General features: G+C 35.0%; 1 protein-coding gene across 2 annotated transcripts; it reads right to left on the reverse strand.

Annotated features, from left to right (window-relative positions):
* Window positions 1-449: 449 nt before the first annotated feature.
* On the reverse strand, window positions 450-21146 carry LOC138691606 (zinc finger protein 235-like). 2 transcript variants are annotated; one of them, XM_069813739.1, is made up of 5 exons: window positions 20362-21146; window positions 18149-18286; window positions 16704-16841; window positions 10715-10797; window positions 450-6378 (listed from the first exon to the last, which is right to left on the reverse strand). In XM_069813739.1, exons 1-5 carry the CDS (start codon window positions 20473-20475, stop codon window positions 5226-5228), a joined length of 1626 nt encoding a protein of 541 aa, XP_069669840.1. In that variant the 5' UTR covers window positions 20476-21146; the 3' UTR covers window positions 450-5225. The 2 variants fall into 2 exon arrangements, with proteins under 2 accessions (XP_069669840.1, XP_069669841.1); XM_069813740.1 differs by lacking the exon at window positions 450-6378 and adding an exon at window positions 7328-7438 and having other exon boundaries at window positions 20362-21143.
* Between the last annotated feature and the right edge of the window lie 218 nt (window positions 21147-21364).

Consider the following 21364-nt stretch of genomic DNA (forward strand, 5'->3'; position numbering starts at 1 on the left):
ATGTTGCAAGTATCTAACTCATCTGAGATCTATGACTTTAAAAGTGCTTCTCAAGACACTCCTGCAACAACTAAGCTTCAGATCTCGAGAACTGAGTGGATAAGAATCACAACTGACAAGCCTGGAGTAGTGATGACTCGACCAACTCTACAGTGATCTTGGACAGTGGACCGAGAGTGGTTTTTCATCATGAAAGTGAATTTGAAGAAATTGCCTCACCTGCACAGCCTTTACTTGTATCAGCAATCTTTCAACCAGGAAGAGAGGGGACTGCGAGATATAATGGATTACCTAAAGAATGAAAATAAAACTTTTTATAAAATCCCCCTGCGTTATTATTTCAAACATAAGATTTGTGACAACATAACTGTTCACACATGAAAGGTTTACTTCAAGTAATTAAAAAGATTTTATTATTTTAAGGAAAGTTTATTCTTGATTGAATAATTAGTTATTAATTTTTGTACGGAAGAGTTGAAGGAAATAATCTGTATCCATATTCATATGCATTCATTTTATTCCTCATTAGGGTGTCTCGAAAACAAACTTTTCTTGAAAAATAAAGTTTGCTAGTGCGGAAAAGTTGCTATTTGTGGCAGAAAGAACGTAGAAAAAAAACAAAATAGTAATTCGACAATATCCTCTGTCTCCGCATCAGGTCTAAAATTGTGCGAGCTTAATGCTCTATGTCTGTTTTGAAATTTTGTTCCGTAGTGCAGCTCTTCGCCTATATCTTTAAATTTACACTAAATTATAACCATGTGCCCACTGTGAGGAGGTGGTTGCACTTCCAGCCCCATCCATCAGTAGTATTCTCCGGTGTCAAATGTTGATTTACGCGGCATACTCAGACTTAGTTTCGAAGCATGGCATTTCTCAGCTATGCTCACATCCTATAAGCAGTTGCAAGTCATCGAGATTGAACAGCTGGCCCTGGTTTCTTCCTTCAAGCTCTATCGGACAATGGCCAGAATGAACGACTTGGTAGATCCCCAGAAGATACTCCTGGTCAGTAGGCCTACTAAGATCGGAGATACGTTCCACGTTAATTTTGTGTACCCAGGATACTTCAATAACTTTGAAATTCGTCATGATTTGTCTCACAATGGAGTAACTCTTCTCCGATATGTCCAGAACGTATTTCTGGACCTGTAGTGATACTAGGAAGATGTTTCCGAAGTTCATTTACATGGAGAAAACAAATTATTCGTTGTTGTGGCCTGCAGATTTCCCTTTCGATGCACACCATCGATCCATTCTTTCTTCCTGTATTTGTAGGGGCTCCATCAGAACCAAGTGCTGCTAGGGGCGATACATCTAATTTACTTGCCTTTAAAAATTGAAGCACAGCTCTTCAAATCTGATGTCCATGTCCAGAGGAAGGGGAGACATGACGAATATACTTCGAATGTGGTGTTCTTCTAATCAAGTTATAAGTATGACCCTCTTCTTTTTCTCGGCGATATATTCGGTTCTCCTTTTTCTCCTGTGTTAGTGCCCTGTCCTTTCAACAATCAAAAACATACTATTCGAATGAACTTATTATTAAGTGTTTTTTCTTTCTGAATTTTATCTCCAATCTTCATTTCTCTCTGACCATCTATTATAATTCCTACTAGATATTATTCTCGCGCTTGTAGCATAGCTGTCGCAATTACAGCCACATCTCTACTCGAGGTGCCTATCTGAAGGCTGCTGAAGATTAGAGGCAAGCGAGCCTAAACTGCAGAAGGCTTCGATTCGAAGTCAGAATCCTCACTGCTTCACTGCTGTTCCTAGTGGTGCGAAGGCGAAGACTCGGAGCTTGCAACTGATGTCAGTTTTTCTCTTCCACGAAATTCAAGTCGCACTTCTTCAGATCGATGGCGAATGGTCCTCCTCGCTTTTTCCCTTCACTTTTAAATAGTGTCTTCGTCGTCACAATAATCATATTTCGTTAATTTTTCTGATCCATTAGAAAGGATACTCCTATCAATGGAACTTTCCTACTTAACTCACATCCACAGAGACTTTCCAGGTCCGGGCACTTACAATTACTTACTTACTGGCTTTTAAGGAACACGGAGGTTCATTGCCGCCCTCATATAAGCCCGCCATTGATCCCTATCCTGAGCAAGATTAATCCAGTCTCTACCATCATATTCCACCTCCCTCAAATCCATTTTAATGTTATCTTCCCATCTACGTCTCGGCCTCCCCAAAGGTCTTTTCCCCGCCGGCCTCCCAACTAACACCCTATATGCATTTCTGGATTTAATGTTCCTAATTATATCAGGTGAAGAATACAATGCGTACAGCTCTGCCTTGTGTAACTTTCTCCATTCTCCTGTCACTTCATCCCCCTTAGCCCCAAATATTTTCCTAAGAACCTTATTCTCAAACACCCTTAATCTCTGTTTGGAACACACTTCTGATCATTTGCCTAGATATCACATGGAAGTTTTATTGGGGGATTTCAAGGCTAAAGTAGGACGCTTACAATTACATATATCAAACAATTTTCGACCTTTATTAATAAAAGGCTATCCATGCGCCCTTGAGGTTAGCCCACTTCTTTAGTGCGATTTCAGAATTTTCTAATATTTACTATGATACTACTTCATCTTTTACACTACTCTACGATTGCTGATGGTAGGAAGGCTTGCTGTTTTTCAAACCTCGATATGTCTGTCGACAGTAACATGAGCGATGTATTTCACTGAAAGGTGTTTTCCACCTAGTTCGTTTGTCTTTAATTCTCTGATCCAAAGGAAATGTGTTATCACATTTTTATAGGTTGGAAGTTGCAACTCTCTTATCGGTCCTGGTATATGGAACAAAGGACTCAGCCCAGTACGGCGAGTACGGAATTATTTTTTCCGCTCATGACAACACGATGCATAAGAACTATTGCATGTACTACTAAACCACTGATATGATACACGATTTCGCAGGAACAACAGCGATACAAACCTCGCCATCGTAGCCTACCAAATACGACTGCTGGGCAGACGCTACCCTACCCTGACTGCCAGCATCCCTCTCTTCCCTTACTCCACAAGAAGATACAGGTGCCAGATACTTCTCTTCTTGTATTATCTTTGCTAACTTTTAAAAAGATCTGGTTAACGAGGGATACCTGTATAGGTATGCGGACTGTCGTTATAATAATTTTTACAAGAATGCGTTATAAATTCGGATCTTCAGTATTGATGCAGAGACACGAAATGTTGATTAAATTAAATTTTATTTCTCCTGCAGTCTTTCTGCCACAAGTCGCAAATTTTCCGCACTGGCCACCTTCACTAAAAAAAAAAAAAAAAATTCCATACACCCTATTCCTCATTATACCTAGTACAGTATACTTCATATAGCCCGTTATATTTCTGAATCTTGGAGCATTAAGCCTCATTTCACCCTCTTTGATATTTAATCACTTTCTTTCCACAGTCATAAAGAAGCAGTACAAATAAGATATAACACGATAAATACATACAATTATGGTTACTTAACTACTTCAATAAAATTTTGACAAGTATACAGCATGGCTATAAAAATGTTTTATGACCTACAAAAAAATCATCATTGGAAACAATAATGTGCATAATTAAATATTGGCGTTCATATTCATTCATTCATTCATTCATTCAGTGTTCTGCACAAGGACAGGTCTCTCACTGCAAACCCAGCTTTCTCCAAACTTTCCCATTTACTGCCTTCCTCTTTGTCTCCTAATATGATCCATATATCGTAATGTCGTCTATTACTTGATACCTTCTTCTGTCCCGAACTCTTCTCCCATTCACTTCCTTCCAGTTCATGTTGCAGTAGGCAGTTTCTTCTCAACTAGTGACCGAACAAATTCCTTTTCATCTTTCTGATCAATTTCAGCATCATAATCTCTTCACCCACTCTTTCCAGCACAGCTTCGTTTCTTATTCCGTTTGTCCACTTCACAAGTACCATCGTTCTCTATATCCACGTTTCAAATTCTTCTATTCGCTTCTCTTGACTTCGTCGTAATGTCTGTTTCTACCCCATACAATGTCACGCCCAATACAAAACATATCACTAGTCCCTTCCTTAGTTCTCCTTCTTCATGAGGTCTGCAGAAGATGCTCCCTTTTCTATCAAAAGCTTCCTTTGTCATCGCTATTCTTCTTTCCACTTCCTGGCTGCAGCTCATGTTACTACTTATAGTACAGGTACACCCAAAGTATTTGAAGCTGTCCCATTATCTCACTGTCTCACTTAGAATTCGCAAGTTTACTTCCTTTTTTTTTTCCTATGACCATGGTCCTCGTCTTATTTCTATTATCCTCATCCCATAGTGCTCACGGCTGTCATTTAGCTCCATTAGCATATCCATTAGTTTCTTTTCCTCTTCTACTAACAACGCCATATCATCAACAAATCGTATGCACTCTATTTTTCTTCCTCCTATTATCACTCTCCTCATGTTCTGAAATCGGTTCCTCAAACCCAGATTAAACGTCTTCAAAATTTATGACACAGAATCTTTTAAGAATTCTATTTAAATTGTAATTTGTTAAGATATACTCTGAGTTAATTAGACACGATGGATGAAGAAGATATTCTCTTACAGCCCCCTAACTACAAAACATACGACGAGGAAATAGCTTTATGAGAGCAATAGACTGATTGATTGTTGTTAATTGCGAATGCTCAATTTTCAAAATATGTATTTTAACAACATTTTCGTTCTCGTTGAAGTTTTCATTCCCGGTTTATTGTGGATGATGAATAAAGATTTTAGTTTACAGGACTGGGCAAAATACGTTCCACAGACATCACATTATTAAATCGTTTCGTCCGTATGTATTGAACACAGTTAAACTAGTCTTAGAAAATAAACACCTTTCAGAGATGTCAGACTTGAAAAGATTCTCGTCTCTAAGTGTTAAAGCCTATTAGCCTACACATTTATTTTTAGACCACCCAACATCGTAAAATCCTTATCACTAACGTCACATTTGAAACGTTTCTGGCCTGTGTGTACCCGTTCATAATTTCTTAAGACACCCAAACCCAGGAAATATTTCGAACAAAGATTGCATTTAAAAGGTTTCTCGCCTCTGTGGCGGAGCAGATGGCTATTTAGGTTATTGGCCATAGACAACTCTTACGACGAACTTTACATTTAAAAAGTTTTTCGCCAGTGTGCAAGCATTCATGAACAAATAATTAATACAAAATCGAGTAACACTTCCCACAAACATCATTCTTCAAAGGTTTCTCGGCTGTGTGTGCAGACGTTCATGGACATTCAGGTTACCCGACTGAGAGAAGCATTTACCACAAACATCACATTTGAAAGGTTTCTCGCCAGAGTGCACACGTTTATGTTTTTTTAAAGAACTTAACCACGAGAAAGACTTACAACAAACATCACATTTCAAAGGTTCCTCGGCTGTGTGAACACGTTTATGGGCTTTTAGGTTACGCGGCCGAGAGAAGCATTCACCACAAACATCACATTTGAAAGGTTTCTCGTCAGAGTGCACACGTTTATGTTTTTTTAAAGAACTCAACCACGGGAAAGACTTACAACAAACATCACATTTGAAAGATGTCTCGGTTGTGTGCAAACGTTGATGGGTTTTTAAGGTAGTCGGCAGTGAGAGGCATTTACCACAAACATCACATTTGAAAGGTTTCTCGTCTGTGTGCACATATTCATGATTCTTCAGAGAACGCAAATTAGAGTAAAACTTATCACAAACATCACATTTGAAAGGTTTCAACCCTGAATGCAGAAGTACGTGGCGTCTCAGTTTACAGAACTCGGCAAAACTCTTACCACAAACATCACATTTAAAAGGTTTCCCGCCAATGTGGAGCCGTTCGTGCAAATGTAAACGATTCGCCTGGGTGTAACATTTTCCACAAACATCACATTTGAAAGGTCTCCTGCCAGTGTGCAGAAGTTCATGGTTTTTTAGGTTACGCGACTGACAGAAGCATTTACCACAAACATGACATTTGTAAGGTTTTTCGCCATTGTGCGTGAGTTTATGTTTTTTTAAGTAATCCATCAGAGAGAAACACTTACCACAAACATCACATACGAAAGGCTTCAAGCCACTATGGAGAACAGTATGGGTTTTCAGGCTATACAACTGCGAGAAACTTCTACCACAAACATCACATTTGAAAGGTTTCCTTCTTAAGTCCTTGGGCTTGTCACAGTTCAGTTTTTCCCCAGTTGAGAAACATACTTTAGGAAGTCGTAATTCCAACTGCTTCTCACCTTCACGACTCCGCACAGCTTTTCCCAAGGAAATTGAATTCTTGAGAGTGTCACACACAGTCTCATTCTCTTCATGTGGAAGACTGTCCAAATCTGTTGATACATTTCTGTCATTCGTAGCTGCAATCCTGAAGCAAATATACTATCAGTCTGTACAATTGTCGCAACAAACACACATTCAATTTATCGAATATTAAAATAAAACACACATATTTTCATAAGGAAGTACATTATGATTAGAGATACAAGCTTGTAATTAATTTATGAGTAATGTTTCAACAATTCGGACTTCACCTGTATAATTAATTTTATTAGAGTAACAAACCGTTAGTCAACTCTTAGCTATCTTTTACCTTTTATTTTTAATAAACCTCTCTGTCCAAAATCAACTGCCTTTGTCTTACTTTTATCGAGACGAGCGAGATATTTTATGTGATTGTTTCGGAATTCGGGATTGCACATGTGCTATAATGTTTGCTATCTCTTATTGTTATGATATATAATACCTTTGTTGTTCGTTAATTTTGTCAGTTTAAAATAGGAAATCTTGCAGTGGAACATTACTGATTCCATTTCATAGCAGCGTAGTCATGAGAAAATCTGTATTGGAATTATCTCCAACTTGATATTTGTTGTTCTGCGAACACTGAACTAATGAAAATGCATTAAAAGTTCTGCAACAATGTAATTTACAAATGTAAAAGAATACAGGCTTACTAAATATAACTTTTCCCTCCATTAATGATAAGAAAACTGCGAGCCAAGTGGATCTGGGTTCGACGTGCAAGGAACCTCATCTGGATGGGTGGGTTCGATTTGCAATGAACCGCATTTGGAAGGCTTGAGTTCGATGTGTTGTGAAATGTATCTGGAAGGCTTCGGACCGACGTATAGTGAACTTGAGTGAGTGAACTTGAAGAACTAACCAAGGCGAACGAACTGTGTACTGAGAACTGTCAATTTTGTTCTGCACATAGTGCACATTAGCAGTACATTGTTGTTCTCAATGATACAAATGTATTGTCATTGTCGTCGTGAGGAGTGCAATACGACTATTGCGTTGCTGTGTTGAGTGGAGTACCCATTGTTGTGGAGTAAATTATTAAACTTTGTTATGCTTGCCTTGTGATATAATAACGCCCAACAACTGTACGCCTTCATAAACGGAGTTAATAATTTTTTCAATTCCTGAAGGAAAGAGAAAGACATCAGATATAAATATACAAAAACAAGTATATAAACAAAAAAGTCGGTGTATGTAGTAATTATTGTTATTATTATTGGGTTATTTTACGTCGCTGTATCCACATCTAGGTTATTTAGCGTCTGAATGAAATGAAAGTGATAATGCCGATGAAATGAGTCTGTGGTCCAGCACCGAAAGTTACCCAGCATTTGCTCGTATTGGGTTGAGGGAAAACCCCGGAAATAAACCTCAACCAGGTAACTTGCCCCAACCGGGATTCGAACTCGGGCCATCTAGTTCCGCGGCCAGGCGCGCTGACCGTTACTCCACAATTGTGGACTGTATTTAGTAATAATGCCATTCAATTTTATATGTGGTATAGAACTACATCAAGGGTGCTGCCTACAAACACTTGGAGAAAATTGGAAAATTATTTCTTCACCATTTTGTCCAGTGTGCGGTCAGTAGGAAGCAGTACATCACAATCATTAACAGCGATGTCCAGCACACTCCTCCAAACAAGCAACGTCATCAACTTCTCCTACGTGCTTTCTTCAATTTTGTTCCAGGACACCACGTGTTCAAGCCTTACCTCCCCTGATATCCCTCTCCTACCTGCAGTCTTATGCTAGACGTCATAGGGAAGTACAAATTTAATGCAATGCATCACTCGACCTCATGCTTAAGAGCAAAGAGCATTGAAGGCTTCATCACAATATCCTCAATTATATCCATGTTCGGCAGTACGTATAAATGTATCCAGTTCTTCCCTTTCATGAAACTTAACAAATCTAAACTAATGACTCAACTGGCTGACAATAATTTGCGATCAGTTTTATGGACTGCACCCGCTAACGTAATATTACTGACATAGAGAATGTTATATATACAAATAAACTTTAAACAGGCGTCTGTAGCAGGGGCTTCAAGTGAGAAAATTAAATCTTGTAAAATAAGAAAATGTTTTTCGAGATTATAAGCAGGGTAATTGCAAACAAATAAGCAATGAAATAAAAGCTTAGGAAATAACTATTTTTCTGTTGTTATTCAGTTTGTGCATGTATTTACGTGCCAGTATATGGTTCTTTCTTTTCGTTTAGAAGAATATGCTATATTATTTAACGTGACATACCGCTAATTAATCAGCAAAGAGGCATAAACTCTTAAATATATCAGAAATAATCCAATTTTTAAATAATGCCTATGGGCTATTCCATATGAAATCGATCAGTAAAAAACCTCGGATTTTTTATAGTCTAATTTTTTTCCCTACTTATACAAGGCGCTGAGGGGAGTGCATTTTCATTATTGAGCGACAAATTTAGCGTATTTTGTAGAAACAAGTCTTTCTCAGCGCTCAGAACTCTGGAACCATTTACTGCAGAACAATGAACGACAGCTTATTTTGAAGCTGACATTTGGTAGGTTATGTAAAGAAGTAATCTTTATTTTTTTTTTTTTTACACAGAGAGACAGATAATCTTATATTACTTGCTTTTGGGCTTTTTGGCCATTTGTATAAAGTAAAGAAATATTGAGAAAAAAACCCTGCATTATTTAGAGGGATTCGGCATTGTTTGCTTAGTGGTACGACAATAAGTTTCGAGGGTATTAAATAGATTATTTTCACACGCCTAGACTTGAACGGCGCAGTACCGCACGCACTGGCCGAGAGCTGAAGATAAGCGAGCGTTGCGCGTCATTTTACTCGTATGTTTTTGAAAACCTGTTATGAAGGTAGCACAGCCATGGCTGCTAGACGACACGTCACATGTTTGTCTCCTGGCCTTGCTTCTCTCGGCTAGCTCCCGTCTAACAGTAAGCTGGTTAGTTCACGCGTGAACTATTTTTTTTCTCTATTTGATATTTTCAATACTTTCTTATCAACATACCACCAGTAAAAAATATGTGTTTATATGTACTTTCAAAGCGGAATGAAACTAAATATTTTAAAAATATTTTTTCCTAGCGAAAGACGTCTTAATGAGGAAAAATCTAAATTTCTCCGTTTCCTTAAAAAGTAAGAAAATCTGTTTATATGTCAATATATACTTTAACTTCTCAGCATCAAAGTAGACCATGATTTTGATCATTGAGTGAAAGGGTTTCGGACTACAACAGTTTGAAGTTGCTAATTTCATGAATATACGATAAATTTAAATATTTTTAATTTAATCACTATGAAGTTCTGACGCCTAAAACTTTGCACAAAGCATAGTATCACAGTTCTCTACGTACAGAAAAGTTTCATTGTATTTAGAAATTGTAACGTCAATTTTCTGTATATTTTGGTCGATTTGAAATGGAATATATCTTATGCCTTATTTCTTTGTCTTTTGTAGAAGTCACATAAATTCATTACACTTAATTTACTCCTGTTTATTACTGTGCATTAATAACATGAATTGTTACATTTATATGATTGTGATTTTCACTACAACTACAACACCTTACTAACAGTAACACGTTCTACATCCCTGCCTGAACACCGAGTAGTCATACAGTTATAAGCAGTCTTTTACCCAGAATCACCCGGCCATCACATAACCATAACCTTTAAATCATAAGTTGCTATGCTGATTTCGTAGCAGCTCTGCTCTAAACTCACAGAGTGTGAGAAATATTGGAGAGTAATAGAGTTAACGACTTTATTGCTAAGAACTCAGCAATAGTTAATAACAACACCAACATGTTTTGTGTCTGAGTGGGATAGTAGAGCTAGGTCTATGCAGTGAAAGAAGAATCAGTGGCTGAACAGAAAGAAATCCAACCCCTCATGAAACATTGATCATGAACCCTTGTATGTATTATTGTAGTTGTAATTTTGGTGGTGTGAAAGTGAAAGACTGATGCTTTAACCACACCAGAATGCATGAACGAATAGGGAAATATATAAATGAAAAATTTAATAAAATAGGCAAATTAATGTTACACAGTGACTGTAAAGGTGATGAGCAAAGAAAAACACCTGGAATGGACTCAAAATGGTAGTTCAATATTTCCCTGGGCTGCAATTTGAGTGTCAAGGCCCACTTCTTGCATTATCATCTATATAATTTTCCTAAAAATCTACGGTCTTTTAGTGAACAACATGAAGAAACGTTTTAGCAGTACTTATGGAAACCAGATACCAAGGGAAGCGGATGTGAATGTGATCACTCATTATTGCTGGATAACTCAGACAGACAGTTCTTCTGAAAATGCTTCTAGACAGTCAAGAAAACAGACACTTCAAACATAATGAACTCTCTACGTGAAGACTCGCACACCACACTCACCTTTCGGCGAAAACCTCGTTGTCCTCTGCAGTTACTGCCGTCTTAGGCTCCTCAATCACTGTGTGCATGTCTCTTTGCTCTTCCTGAAATACAGAGCAAATAAAACAGAAAGATAGCATTATTTACATTAACAAAAGCGCATCAAGTTTAGATTCCACAGAACTCCATTCAAGTATTATTAGGCCTACCAGAGTATTAGCTAAAAGAAGCCAATTCTTGAAGCAGATTTTTGACGGGATAATTCTTTTTCTTATAGAACAGCGTTTTCCACCCTTTTCCAATATGTGGCACAATAAACGTGTATTATTTAAACTCATGCGGCACTCTATATAAAGCTGTTTTTCCAAGCAGGAGGGGAATTTTGAGGGTTTTAGGATAGAATGATTGCTGCAAAATCCGAATAAAGCAGATAAATGTATATGCATTAATATCTATAATAATATTAAATCTGTAGCCGAAATTTTTCTGGTAATTTTCGATTATCCAAAAATACTTGGTCCTAACACATATAATTAACCGCCCTGAAACCGAAAATCGTTTTTTTTTTTTTTTTTTTTGTATTTCTGTCTGTCTGTCTGGATATTTGATACCTTTTCACGCGATAAGGACTGAACCGATTTACATGACAATTGAAATATAAATTAAGTTCGTTGTACCTTAGAATTTAGGCTATATGGCATTCAAAAATATTTTATTTAAAAGGGGAGTTATAAGGGGGTTAGAATAAAATAAATCGAAATACCTTCCTTATTATTAATTTCGTGAAAAATATTACATAACAAAAGATTCCTTGAAAATAATTTCCGATAAGTTTTATTCTAAGCAAAACTTTGATAGGACTGATATTTAATGAGATCAATGAGTTTCAAAATTACAATAACAACGCCATCTAAGGCGGTGTAATGAAATAAAAAACAAACGACTTCGTCTATAAGGAGCCTTGGGCAACGACAATAGAAAGGTATCAAACATAGTCTATAGAGAACGTTTCTGTGTTTGTATGAAGTAATATCGGAAGCTAAATTAACCGATTTGTATAATTAATTATTAATTCACAATTGGAAAGTGTAATTTCTCTAGATGGACATAATGCTATAATGTTATTACAGTAACTTCTGAGTGAATCGAGGACAGGTAAGAATAAAATAGATTCTTATGCACAGAAAACTTGATAGGCTATTCTGTACATTCGTTTCCTCTATTTCCTAAAATAATTTTTATGACCAAATGAGTGTCTCTGGATAAAAATGGTCGCATTTTAATTTTTTTTTAAATTCAATTTAAATTAAGTAACAAAATAAAAGATTTATCCTTCTATGAAACACGAATGTTCCCTGGATCAAATGTCCTATTTTAATTATGTAATTATTTTATATTTATTTCTAACGGGAGCAGCGGAGTGTACGGGTATGGGTATTATTTAATAAAACAGTTTTAATTTTATATTAATTATTTCTTTATTCAAAATATCGGGCAATAAATGGTGAAAAGGCACATGGTACAAAAAAAAAAACTTAGAGATGAGAAACAAAATACATATTATTCACAAATTGAACTAAAACAATTTATGTGCCTTAATATAAAGTTTATGATAGAAATGTAAATTTTCATGACAGAGAATTATTCCAGTGCAATAATTAGTGATAACCATGTGTGTTCTTTTTAATTTGTTATTTAGGAAATTAGAAAACATAAAATATCATAGCCACCGGCGTGGCTCAGTCGGTTAAGGCGCTTGCCTGCCGGTCTGAAGTTGCGTTCGGGCGCGGGTTCGATTCCCGCTTGAGCTGATTACTTGGTTGTGTTTTTTCCGAGGTTTTCCCCAACTGTAATGTGAATGCAAGGTAATCTATGGTGAATCCTCGGCCTCATCTCGCCAAATATCATCTCGCTATCACCAATTTCATCGACGCTAAATAACCTAGTAGTTGATACAGCGTCGTTAAATAACCAACTAAAATAAAAATAAAATATCATCACATTGTTGCTAAGTATTTAATGAGCGTAACATTTTCTTTCATGAAGATAAATAAAATTTTATTTAAATTCTAATTTTACTGATCAGCTACCCTACAAGCGCGCGTTTACATGAGTGCAACTGGCAAACCGGTGGAAAATGGCTGTTATAGATTAACTAATTAACGACTGAATAGCCCTAACAGCACAAATTATTTATGAACGAACAATCTGATTTATAGTGACGAATATGGTAGATGATTTAAGTGGTTTATTTTACAACACTGTCAACTGTAATGGTTCTCTAATGTCTGACCGAAATACAGGTGACAATGGCAACGAAATGAATACAAGATCCAGCACCGAAAGTTTGCCAGCATTTGTTCTCAATAATTGTTTGAAGGATAAACCCTAGAAAAAACTTCAACCAGGTAACTCTTTCATTAGCAGGTACCTATATAATGGCCTGATTCAGTTTGCTTTCGATAGAACTTCTGTGCTTATAACACCAACAGTTAAAAAACGTATTCTATTGACTATTACACTTTAACTACGTCACATTACTTTTGACAAATAAAATGGTACGAAAGGACGTCTTTCAACCAATCATGGATGCTTATCGCACAATTTTATCGCGTCCCTAGCATTTGTTTAATTTTATCGCGTAGCTAGCATTTGTTTCTTTGTTTGCCAACATTTGAAACTGCGCTGGTCTGGACGTAAAAAATTACAAAATTATAAAAAATTATAAAATTACAAACCACTCCAGTCGATGCACAGTAGTTTCAAATATGACTCGCATTGGCATTCAAGAACAAGAATTAATAAAAGTCACTGATCACACCCATGCATCTTCTGAAATCCTATTTACAAATAAATGAAGAGCACTATTCGGAAATCCTGAATAAGTTGAATACACCATGTAGGCCTAAATCAACAAGTTCCACTTCTATTACGCACACGTCCAATATAACATCAATTGTACCACCAACCACATTCAAACTTGAAAATTGTACATTCAATAATTATTCCTTTTAAAATTATTCATGTTTATTTTTTATGTCATCGTCGTTAATTAAAATTTTTCTAACACTTGTGTATATTAGTTAGGTTATGTTACAGCTTCAGCTATATGATATTATGGATAGTCACGTATCAGAGATTGTTTAATATTAAGATTTATTGAAAATCATCTGTCAAGTGCCTTTGATTGCTGGGATTCGGATAATTGAAGTGGAATGCAACTGTTTTAATAAAAATGAAACTGAATCAACAAAGCCTCCTTGACTAGTAACACCGCCATCGTGATATAGATCGATAACTTCTCGACGAGAAGGCATTGCTAGTAGGCCTAATCATAACTCACTACTGCCATCTAGCGTAATATTTGTAATGTTGAGATGGTACAATAATACATTTGAAGACAGTTGTATTTTCGTCAGTCAAAATTTTATTGTATTGGAGTACTTCGTTACTTCTAATCTTTATATACTGTCTTCTAATCGCGTAATAGTCAAATAAAGCTCACTCGAGTTTTGATTTTCTCTAGACAAATCAAAACCTCTAGTGAGATTACTCTTGACTATTACACTTTTACTACGTCACACTACTTTTGACAAATACAACGGTACGAAAGGACGTCTTTCAACCAATCATGGCTGCTTATCGCACAATTTTATCGCGTCCCTAGCATTTGTTTAATTTTATCGCGTCCATAGCATTTGTTTATTTTTATCAGTATCCTAGTATTTGTTTCTTTGTTTGCCAACATTTCAAATTGCACTGGTCTGGACGTCAAAAAACAGAAAATTACAAACCACTCCAGTCGATGCACAGCACTTTCAAATATGACTCGCATTGGCATTCACGAACAAGAATTAATAAAGATCACTGCTCATATATGAAGAGCACCATTCGGAACTCCTGAATAAGTTGAGGGATACACCATGTACATCAACGAGTTCACTTCTTTTACGCACACGTCCAATATAACATCAACTGAACCACCAACCACTAAAACATTCAAATTTGAAAATTGTACTTTCAATAATTGTTTCTTTTAAAATTATTCATGTTTATTTTTTATTTCATCATCGTTAATTAAAACGTATCTTGTTTATTTTATCATCCCTAATTAAAACTTTTCTAACACTTGTTTATATTATTTAGGTTATGTTTGTTATAGCTTCTGCTATATATTATTATGGATAGTCACATATCAGAGATTGTTTAATACTAAGATTTATTGAAAATCATATGTCAAGTGACGTTGATTACTGGGATCCAGTTCATTGAAGTGGAGTGCAGATTTTTATTAATAAAAATGAAACTGAATGAGTTAGATACTAGTATTTAACTCGTTGCTAGTAACCGTCCACAGCGTTCAATGAAGATTCCATAGTTGGCACAACTGATAATAAGAAAACACAATCATAGCGTAATTGTTGAGATGGTACAATAACACATTTGAAGACGTTTGTATTTTCGTAAGCCAATTAATATTTTATTGTACTGGAGTACTTTGTAACTTCTAATCTTTATATACTTTCTTCTAGTCGTGTAATAGTCAATTAAATCCCAATCGAGTTTGATTTTCTCTAGATAAATCAAAACGTTTAGTGAGATTACTGTTGATAATTAAATGTTGCGCATATGTGAATAACAATGTTAATACTGTCTAATTTATTCCAGTTTAGCTCCATAATTTCTGCCAGGCAATGTCATGTACTATAAATAATACTAAAGGTCCAGTAAACACAGATTCCTTTGCTATGACCATAATGATCATTACACCGCATTGTAGAGACAAAATTGGTTGGAAAATTCGTTCAACCATTTCGTGAACTTGATAACTTCAAATGAGTAAATTAAATAAACTGTAGTTTCATGCATGCTGTACTTGTAGGCCTGTATATCAGAACATTTTGTCAAATTTAGAACTTATTCTGGAATGCACTCAAAATAAGCTACATAATTTATCTTAAACTTACAAAATACATATTCTTTACGGATAACATAATGATCCACAAAAGATACATTACAAATACGTAAATACTTGAAAACAAAGGGTGAACAAAAAATGAAGACAGGTGATAATGTTTGCAAAAACATCTAAAGCAAACTCTATTATTTGGAAATAGTAAAAGGTATTGAGAATTTTGACAAAGGCACAGAGAAGACAAAAAGAAGTAGCGTCCTTAAGAATAACATTTTTTCAAACGCACTCTTGGAATGTGTGACTTTATAACCATTAAGAGTATAACAGGCAGACAGACAGACAGACAGATAGATAGATAGATTTATTTGTTCCATAATATTCTTACATTTGCTTTATAGCATAGAATAAAGAATATGTCCAATTCTTACGTTTAACATATAAATGCAATATGTATAAAATGCAAGTATGAAATATGTACAGAATTAATACCTTAATAACAATAATATTTTATACAATGTAATATATTTACCGTTTAATAGCATTAAAATAGTTACACAGTACTGTGAAATATCAAGAATTCATCTACACAGAATCAAATTGTGAGATATAAAGTAATTTTTTGGTTTTAATTTAAATAATGCAGGCTTTGCTATGATTCTTAATGTCTTCGGGAAGACTATTGAACATTTTTATCGCTTTGATAGCAAGATTAATTTGATGATGGCGTCTGAAAATCATTCTTTCTGCGGGTATTTATACTATGTATGACTGAATTTGTTGGAAAATTTACATACATTTATTATTATTTATTATAGAGTATATGTACTGATATGTTGAAGTCAGAATCTCTATTTTTTTTAAATAATCTACACGATTCTCTCGTTTTCATAATTAAACATAAAACGAGGTAACAGTTCAATATTAGTTCTCTGGGAGATGACATGACTTGTAATAGTAAATAGTGATAAGTGTTTTTGTCTCCATCATACAGTGAAAGGCACTGCAAGTACACTTGAAAAGAGGCAGTGTCCGTTACAATCGAAATACAATTCAAAACTGGGGAAACACTCAGTGCATTCCTTGTGCTCCACTCACCTCTGGTTCTCGTTTGACCCCAGGGAACGAAATTGGCACCGGATTTTCCTCAAATTTCACCTCTGATGCGAGATCAGAGCTCAGGTTCACATATTCCTCTTTTATGCCAGTCACATGATGATCCAAGAAATTCCGTTCCTGCAGTACAAAGAGACGTCTTAAAAGGGCAATTTATTACAGGGTGTTAAAAGACGACTTCTAACGTTACAAGTGCTCTCTGTATATCTGCATGTAACCACTTGACATGATGAATAGGGCCTGGATTCATATGCAAATGCAAATTTTTCATCAAAAGCCAATTTTTGTACATGCTATGAACGTCTGTAATAATACGAAAAGATGATCGTGCATATTTCAGCCATTCCTGTATATAATATACTATTGTGCATATATTGTAGCATATGTTCAAGATTTTGGTGGATTAAAAGCAAAATAATAATAATAATAATAATAATAATAATAATAATAATAATAATAATAATAATAACAATAATAATAATAATAATAATAATAACAATAATAATAATAATAATAAAAATAATAATAATAACAATAATAATAATAACAAAAAACAACAATAATAATAATAGTTGTAGTAATAATAATAATAATAGTAATAATAATAAAATAATAATAATAAGAATTATAATAACAATAATAATTATAATAATAATAACAGCGGTAGTAATAATAATAGTAGTAGTATTATAATAATAAAAATAATAACAGTAATAATAATAATAATAGTAGTGGTAGTAATAATAATAATAATAATAGTATTAAAATTAATAATAATAATAATAACAAAAGAACAACAATAATAATAATAATAGTAGTGATAATAATAGTAGTAGTAATAATAATAAAAATAATAATAATAATAATAATAATAATAGTAATAATAATAATAATAATAATAATTATTATTATAATAGTAGTAGTAATAATAATAGTAATAATAATAATAATAATAACGATTATAATAATAATAATAATAATAATAAAAATAATAATAATAACACTCTGGATTGTGTTAGCATAGACTTCCGCGGCAGGTGCACATGGTGTGTGGAGAAATTTCTGGCCTTATACCGCGTTGTCTTGGTACTAGTGGCTGACGTTTCCACCACTGTGTTATGGTCATCTTCAGAGCAGTGGAATAAGGTAATAGTGTCCGAGCTTATATATTCTAGGAGTCTCAATGGGGGACGATTTCCAATAATAGATCGAAAGTCCTCCTGGACTTTTTTTCATAAGAATGATTCCAGAAATCAAGTACTAGAGTACTGCCCAACCTCTGTGAATCACCCTGTATATATGAGATTTTATTGCCAAATCTCAGACATAAATACGCTGCAGGTAAAATAGATAACGTACATTACAATCATAACATAACATAAACATTGGAAGAAGAAGAAACAGTGCATTCTTTGTTCTCCACTCACCTCAGGTTCATGTTTCACCATAGGAAACGAAATTGGCACCGGATCTTCCTCAAATTGTATCTCAGTTGTGAGATCTTGGCTCTGGTCCTCATATTCCTCCTTCATACCAGTCACATGCTGAACCGTAAAATTCAGTTCCTGCAGTAAAAAGAGTAGTATTAAATGGGCAATTTAATACAGAGTGTTCCAAGACGACTTCTAACTTTACAAGTTCCTCTCTATGTGTCTGTATGTCACAGCCTGATCACAACGGACAGTATGTGCTTCACATTACGATGAATAAGGAAAGGAATCATATGCAAATGCATATTTTCATAAAAAAACATTTGTTATACTTGTTATTAACGTCTCTGGTGATGAATATGCAAAGTTAACTCTGCACACTTGTTTAATAATTCGGCCATTACTGCATATAATACACTACTGTGCATTATACTTAGCATATCTTCAACACTGTGGTAGATTAGCAACAATATTTGTGTAGTTTAGTAAAAGAAACAATTAGAGTCTGGATTATTCCCTAGTCAGCACGTAATATTTTTTGCTTGACTGTATTCGATGGCTAAAAACCCCTTGTGTATGAAGGGAAACTGTGGAAAAATCACGACTGCCCGATTTTCTTCTATTGAACTACTGAGCAAAATTCTTTTCACAAGCTGCAAGGAAATGGGTACTTAAGGGGAGAGGACGATATTTTTTGGTGTAAAATGAGTAGATTAAAAAAAAATCTTTAAAGAACTCTGTGATACGTGTGGAATAGATTGCATAACATTTTGTGAGTATTTGTGCCCTTACCGTATGTTGAGACGCTATTTTTAAACTTCCTGCGCTATGGTTTTTTAAATCAGATGCCCCCTTTTATCTCTATATCCGGTAACTTCATTTTTTTGCTACATTGCCAGACAAAAATGGATATAATTTCTGAACTATTAAAGATATATGCATGAAATTTCGAACACACATTCTTTAGACCATTAGAAAAATCTTCTCTGTAACAGAATTTAGTTAATTCATTTCATTTTAAAAATATGTCTGTTTGTTTGAAAAAAGAAATAAAAAATTATTATTAAATTTTAATTGTTTATTTTCCAAACGTAGGGACTAATATCAAAATTCTGTTACAGACAGTTCGCAGAGCATGCCTTTACAAGCACATTGCAAAAAGCAGTTTGAATCTATCTTCAGAAATGGTTTAGATATATCGGTTTTAGTAAAGTTCTGCAATAGGTATATATATATATATTTTTTTTTTCAAATCTGGCCCCCCAATTTTCTTTTTTTTTTTTCAAAATTTAAATTTGGTTGAGTTGCCACAGCTATGAGGTCTCCACATACAAAAGATTAATATTTTACACCAAATGGAAAAAAAGTTAAAAAAAATACCATCCTCTCCCCTTAAGTGCCATTCAGACGCTCAGGTAGGCGATATGGCCCAATTAGATGATCTTGCAATCTGCAATGCCGACCTTGATATTTACAGTGAAACTGACATGATCGCCTTAATCTGGGTTCACAGACCGTAAGTTCCATAATATCCAAAAATGTTCAGTAGGGCATCCTCTATTTGTTGTTCAATTCTTGCAATCTGTTACTGAATCACCCACTACACGGAGACACCCTTGTTTACGACTTGCTTTTATTTTCCTATCAATTTCGATCTGGAATATTAACTTAATTCTTGTGATTTGGACAAAGTTTAGATTTTCGTACAATAACATTGATTTCTATACACTTTATCTTCGTAATCTATGCTGCATGCATAGTTATTATATTTTGGTTTGACACCCTAAATCTTTATGAAGCAATTGCGATATTATCTGACGTACACCTAGCCTAAAACGAAATTAATCATTTGAAACCGTAATTGAGAATTTTAGGCAAAAATACAGAGAAAACAAAAGAAAATCGTGTTCCTAAGTATAACAACACATTAATAAATACATTGCATACATGTGTAGCTTTGCAACATTAACAGTAACTGTAACAAGAAATTTCTTTTCAAACTTGAAACATGAAACCAAGTAGCAATTCAATAATAGATTTCTCTGCAACATGACATAACTTGCAATAGTAAATATTGGTTATACTTATTCTATCTCTATCATAGTGTGCAAGGCTCTAAAAGTACTGTTGTAAAGAGGTATTGTCTTTAGAATAAAAGTATAAGATAAATACTCGAAGAACAAGCAGTGCATTCCTTGTGGTCCACTCACCTCGGGTTCACGTTTCAATACAGCGGACAATATTGGCACGGGATCTTCCTCAAATTTCACCTCCGATGCGAGGGCATCTTCCTGGCCCACATATTTCTTGGAGTAGTGAGACATCGTTTCTTAGTACTATGTATGACAATACTGACGGTCGTTAAATTGTTTCCTGCACTACCTCCATGATGTTACACGGTCATGTCAGGGCTTGCTGAATCCTCCACAAAGTTTCTTCCAGATGGCCGTGAAGTGATGAGAGAGACAGACAAGTTCGCGATTAATAAGGGCTGTACTTTCATGTTTCATCCTTCATTGATGTTATTTATTTTTAGTATTATTAGTTTTCTGCGAATATTGCAGATTAAAAGATTCACGATAGAACATCGACCCTCCACTGTAAACGAATATTGCACATTTGTATCACTGCCAATGCCAATTACCTTGAAAATGCGTAGGTATTTTAATGCAGATTAGTAGAAACCGGATGTGATCAGTTTCGGAGCTGTATGACTACCCGACTCGCCCTAATTACATATTCTTATTTATAAACCAAATCTTTCCTGCGTGAATTTAGAACACAGCCAAATTTCTTAAATGCCCTGTAATTTGATGCAGACAATAAAGATGACTTCAGTGTCGCCAACACCTCTCACATAATAGTAGGGCCGAAGGGGACCATTAGAACAGATTGAATTTATCACCTCAACACATATTTCTCATTCAGCGGCCAATACAGACAGCAGATGACAGGCCTTCTCATGTACTGGCTGCTATTATCCTTCCATTTAATTTATGGCTTTAAACAGAGTGGATGCATTTGTGTTGAGATTAGAAAGTTCCCCCCCCCCCCCAACTTCTTAAGGATATTCTGACATCATACTTTTTTGGACAGTTCTTACAATGCAGCATGTACACTCCACCACCAGCGCATTTATCAAAGTTACAAACATTATTAGGGCTTCAGTTCATTAGACTTAGTTTTGAGAAAACTAAAAAAAAAACATTCTTT

The sequence above is a fragment of the Periplaneta americana genome, chromosome 16, assembly GCF_040183065.1.
Source record: "Periplaneta americana isolate PAMFEO1 chromosome 16, P.americana_PAMFEO1_priV1, whole genome shotgun sequence".
Taxonomy (NCBI): domain Eukaryota; kingdom Metazoa; phylum Arthropoda; class Insecta; order Blattodea; family Blattidae; genus Periplaneta; species Periplaneta americana.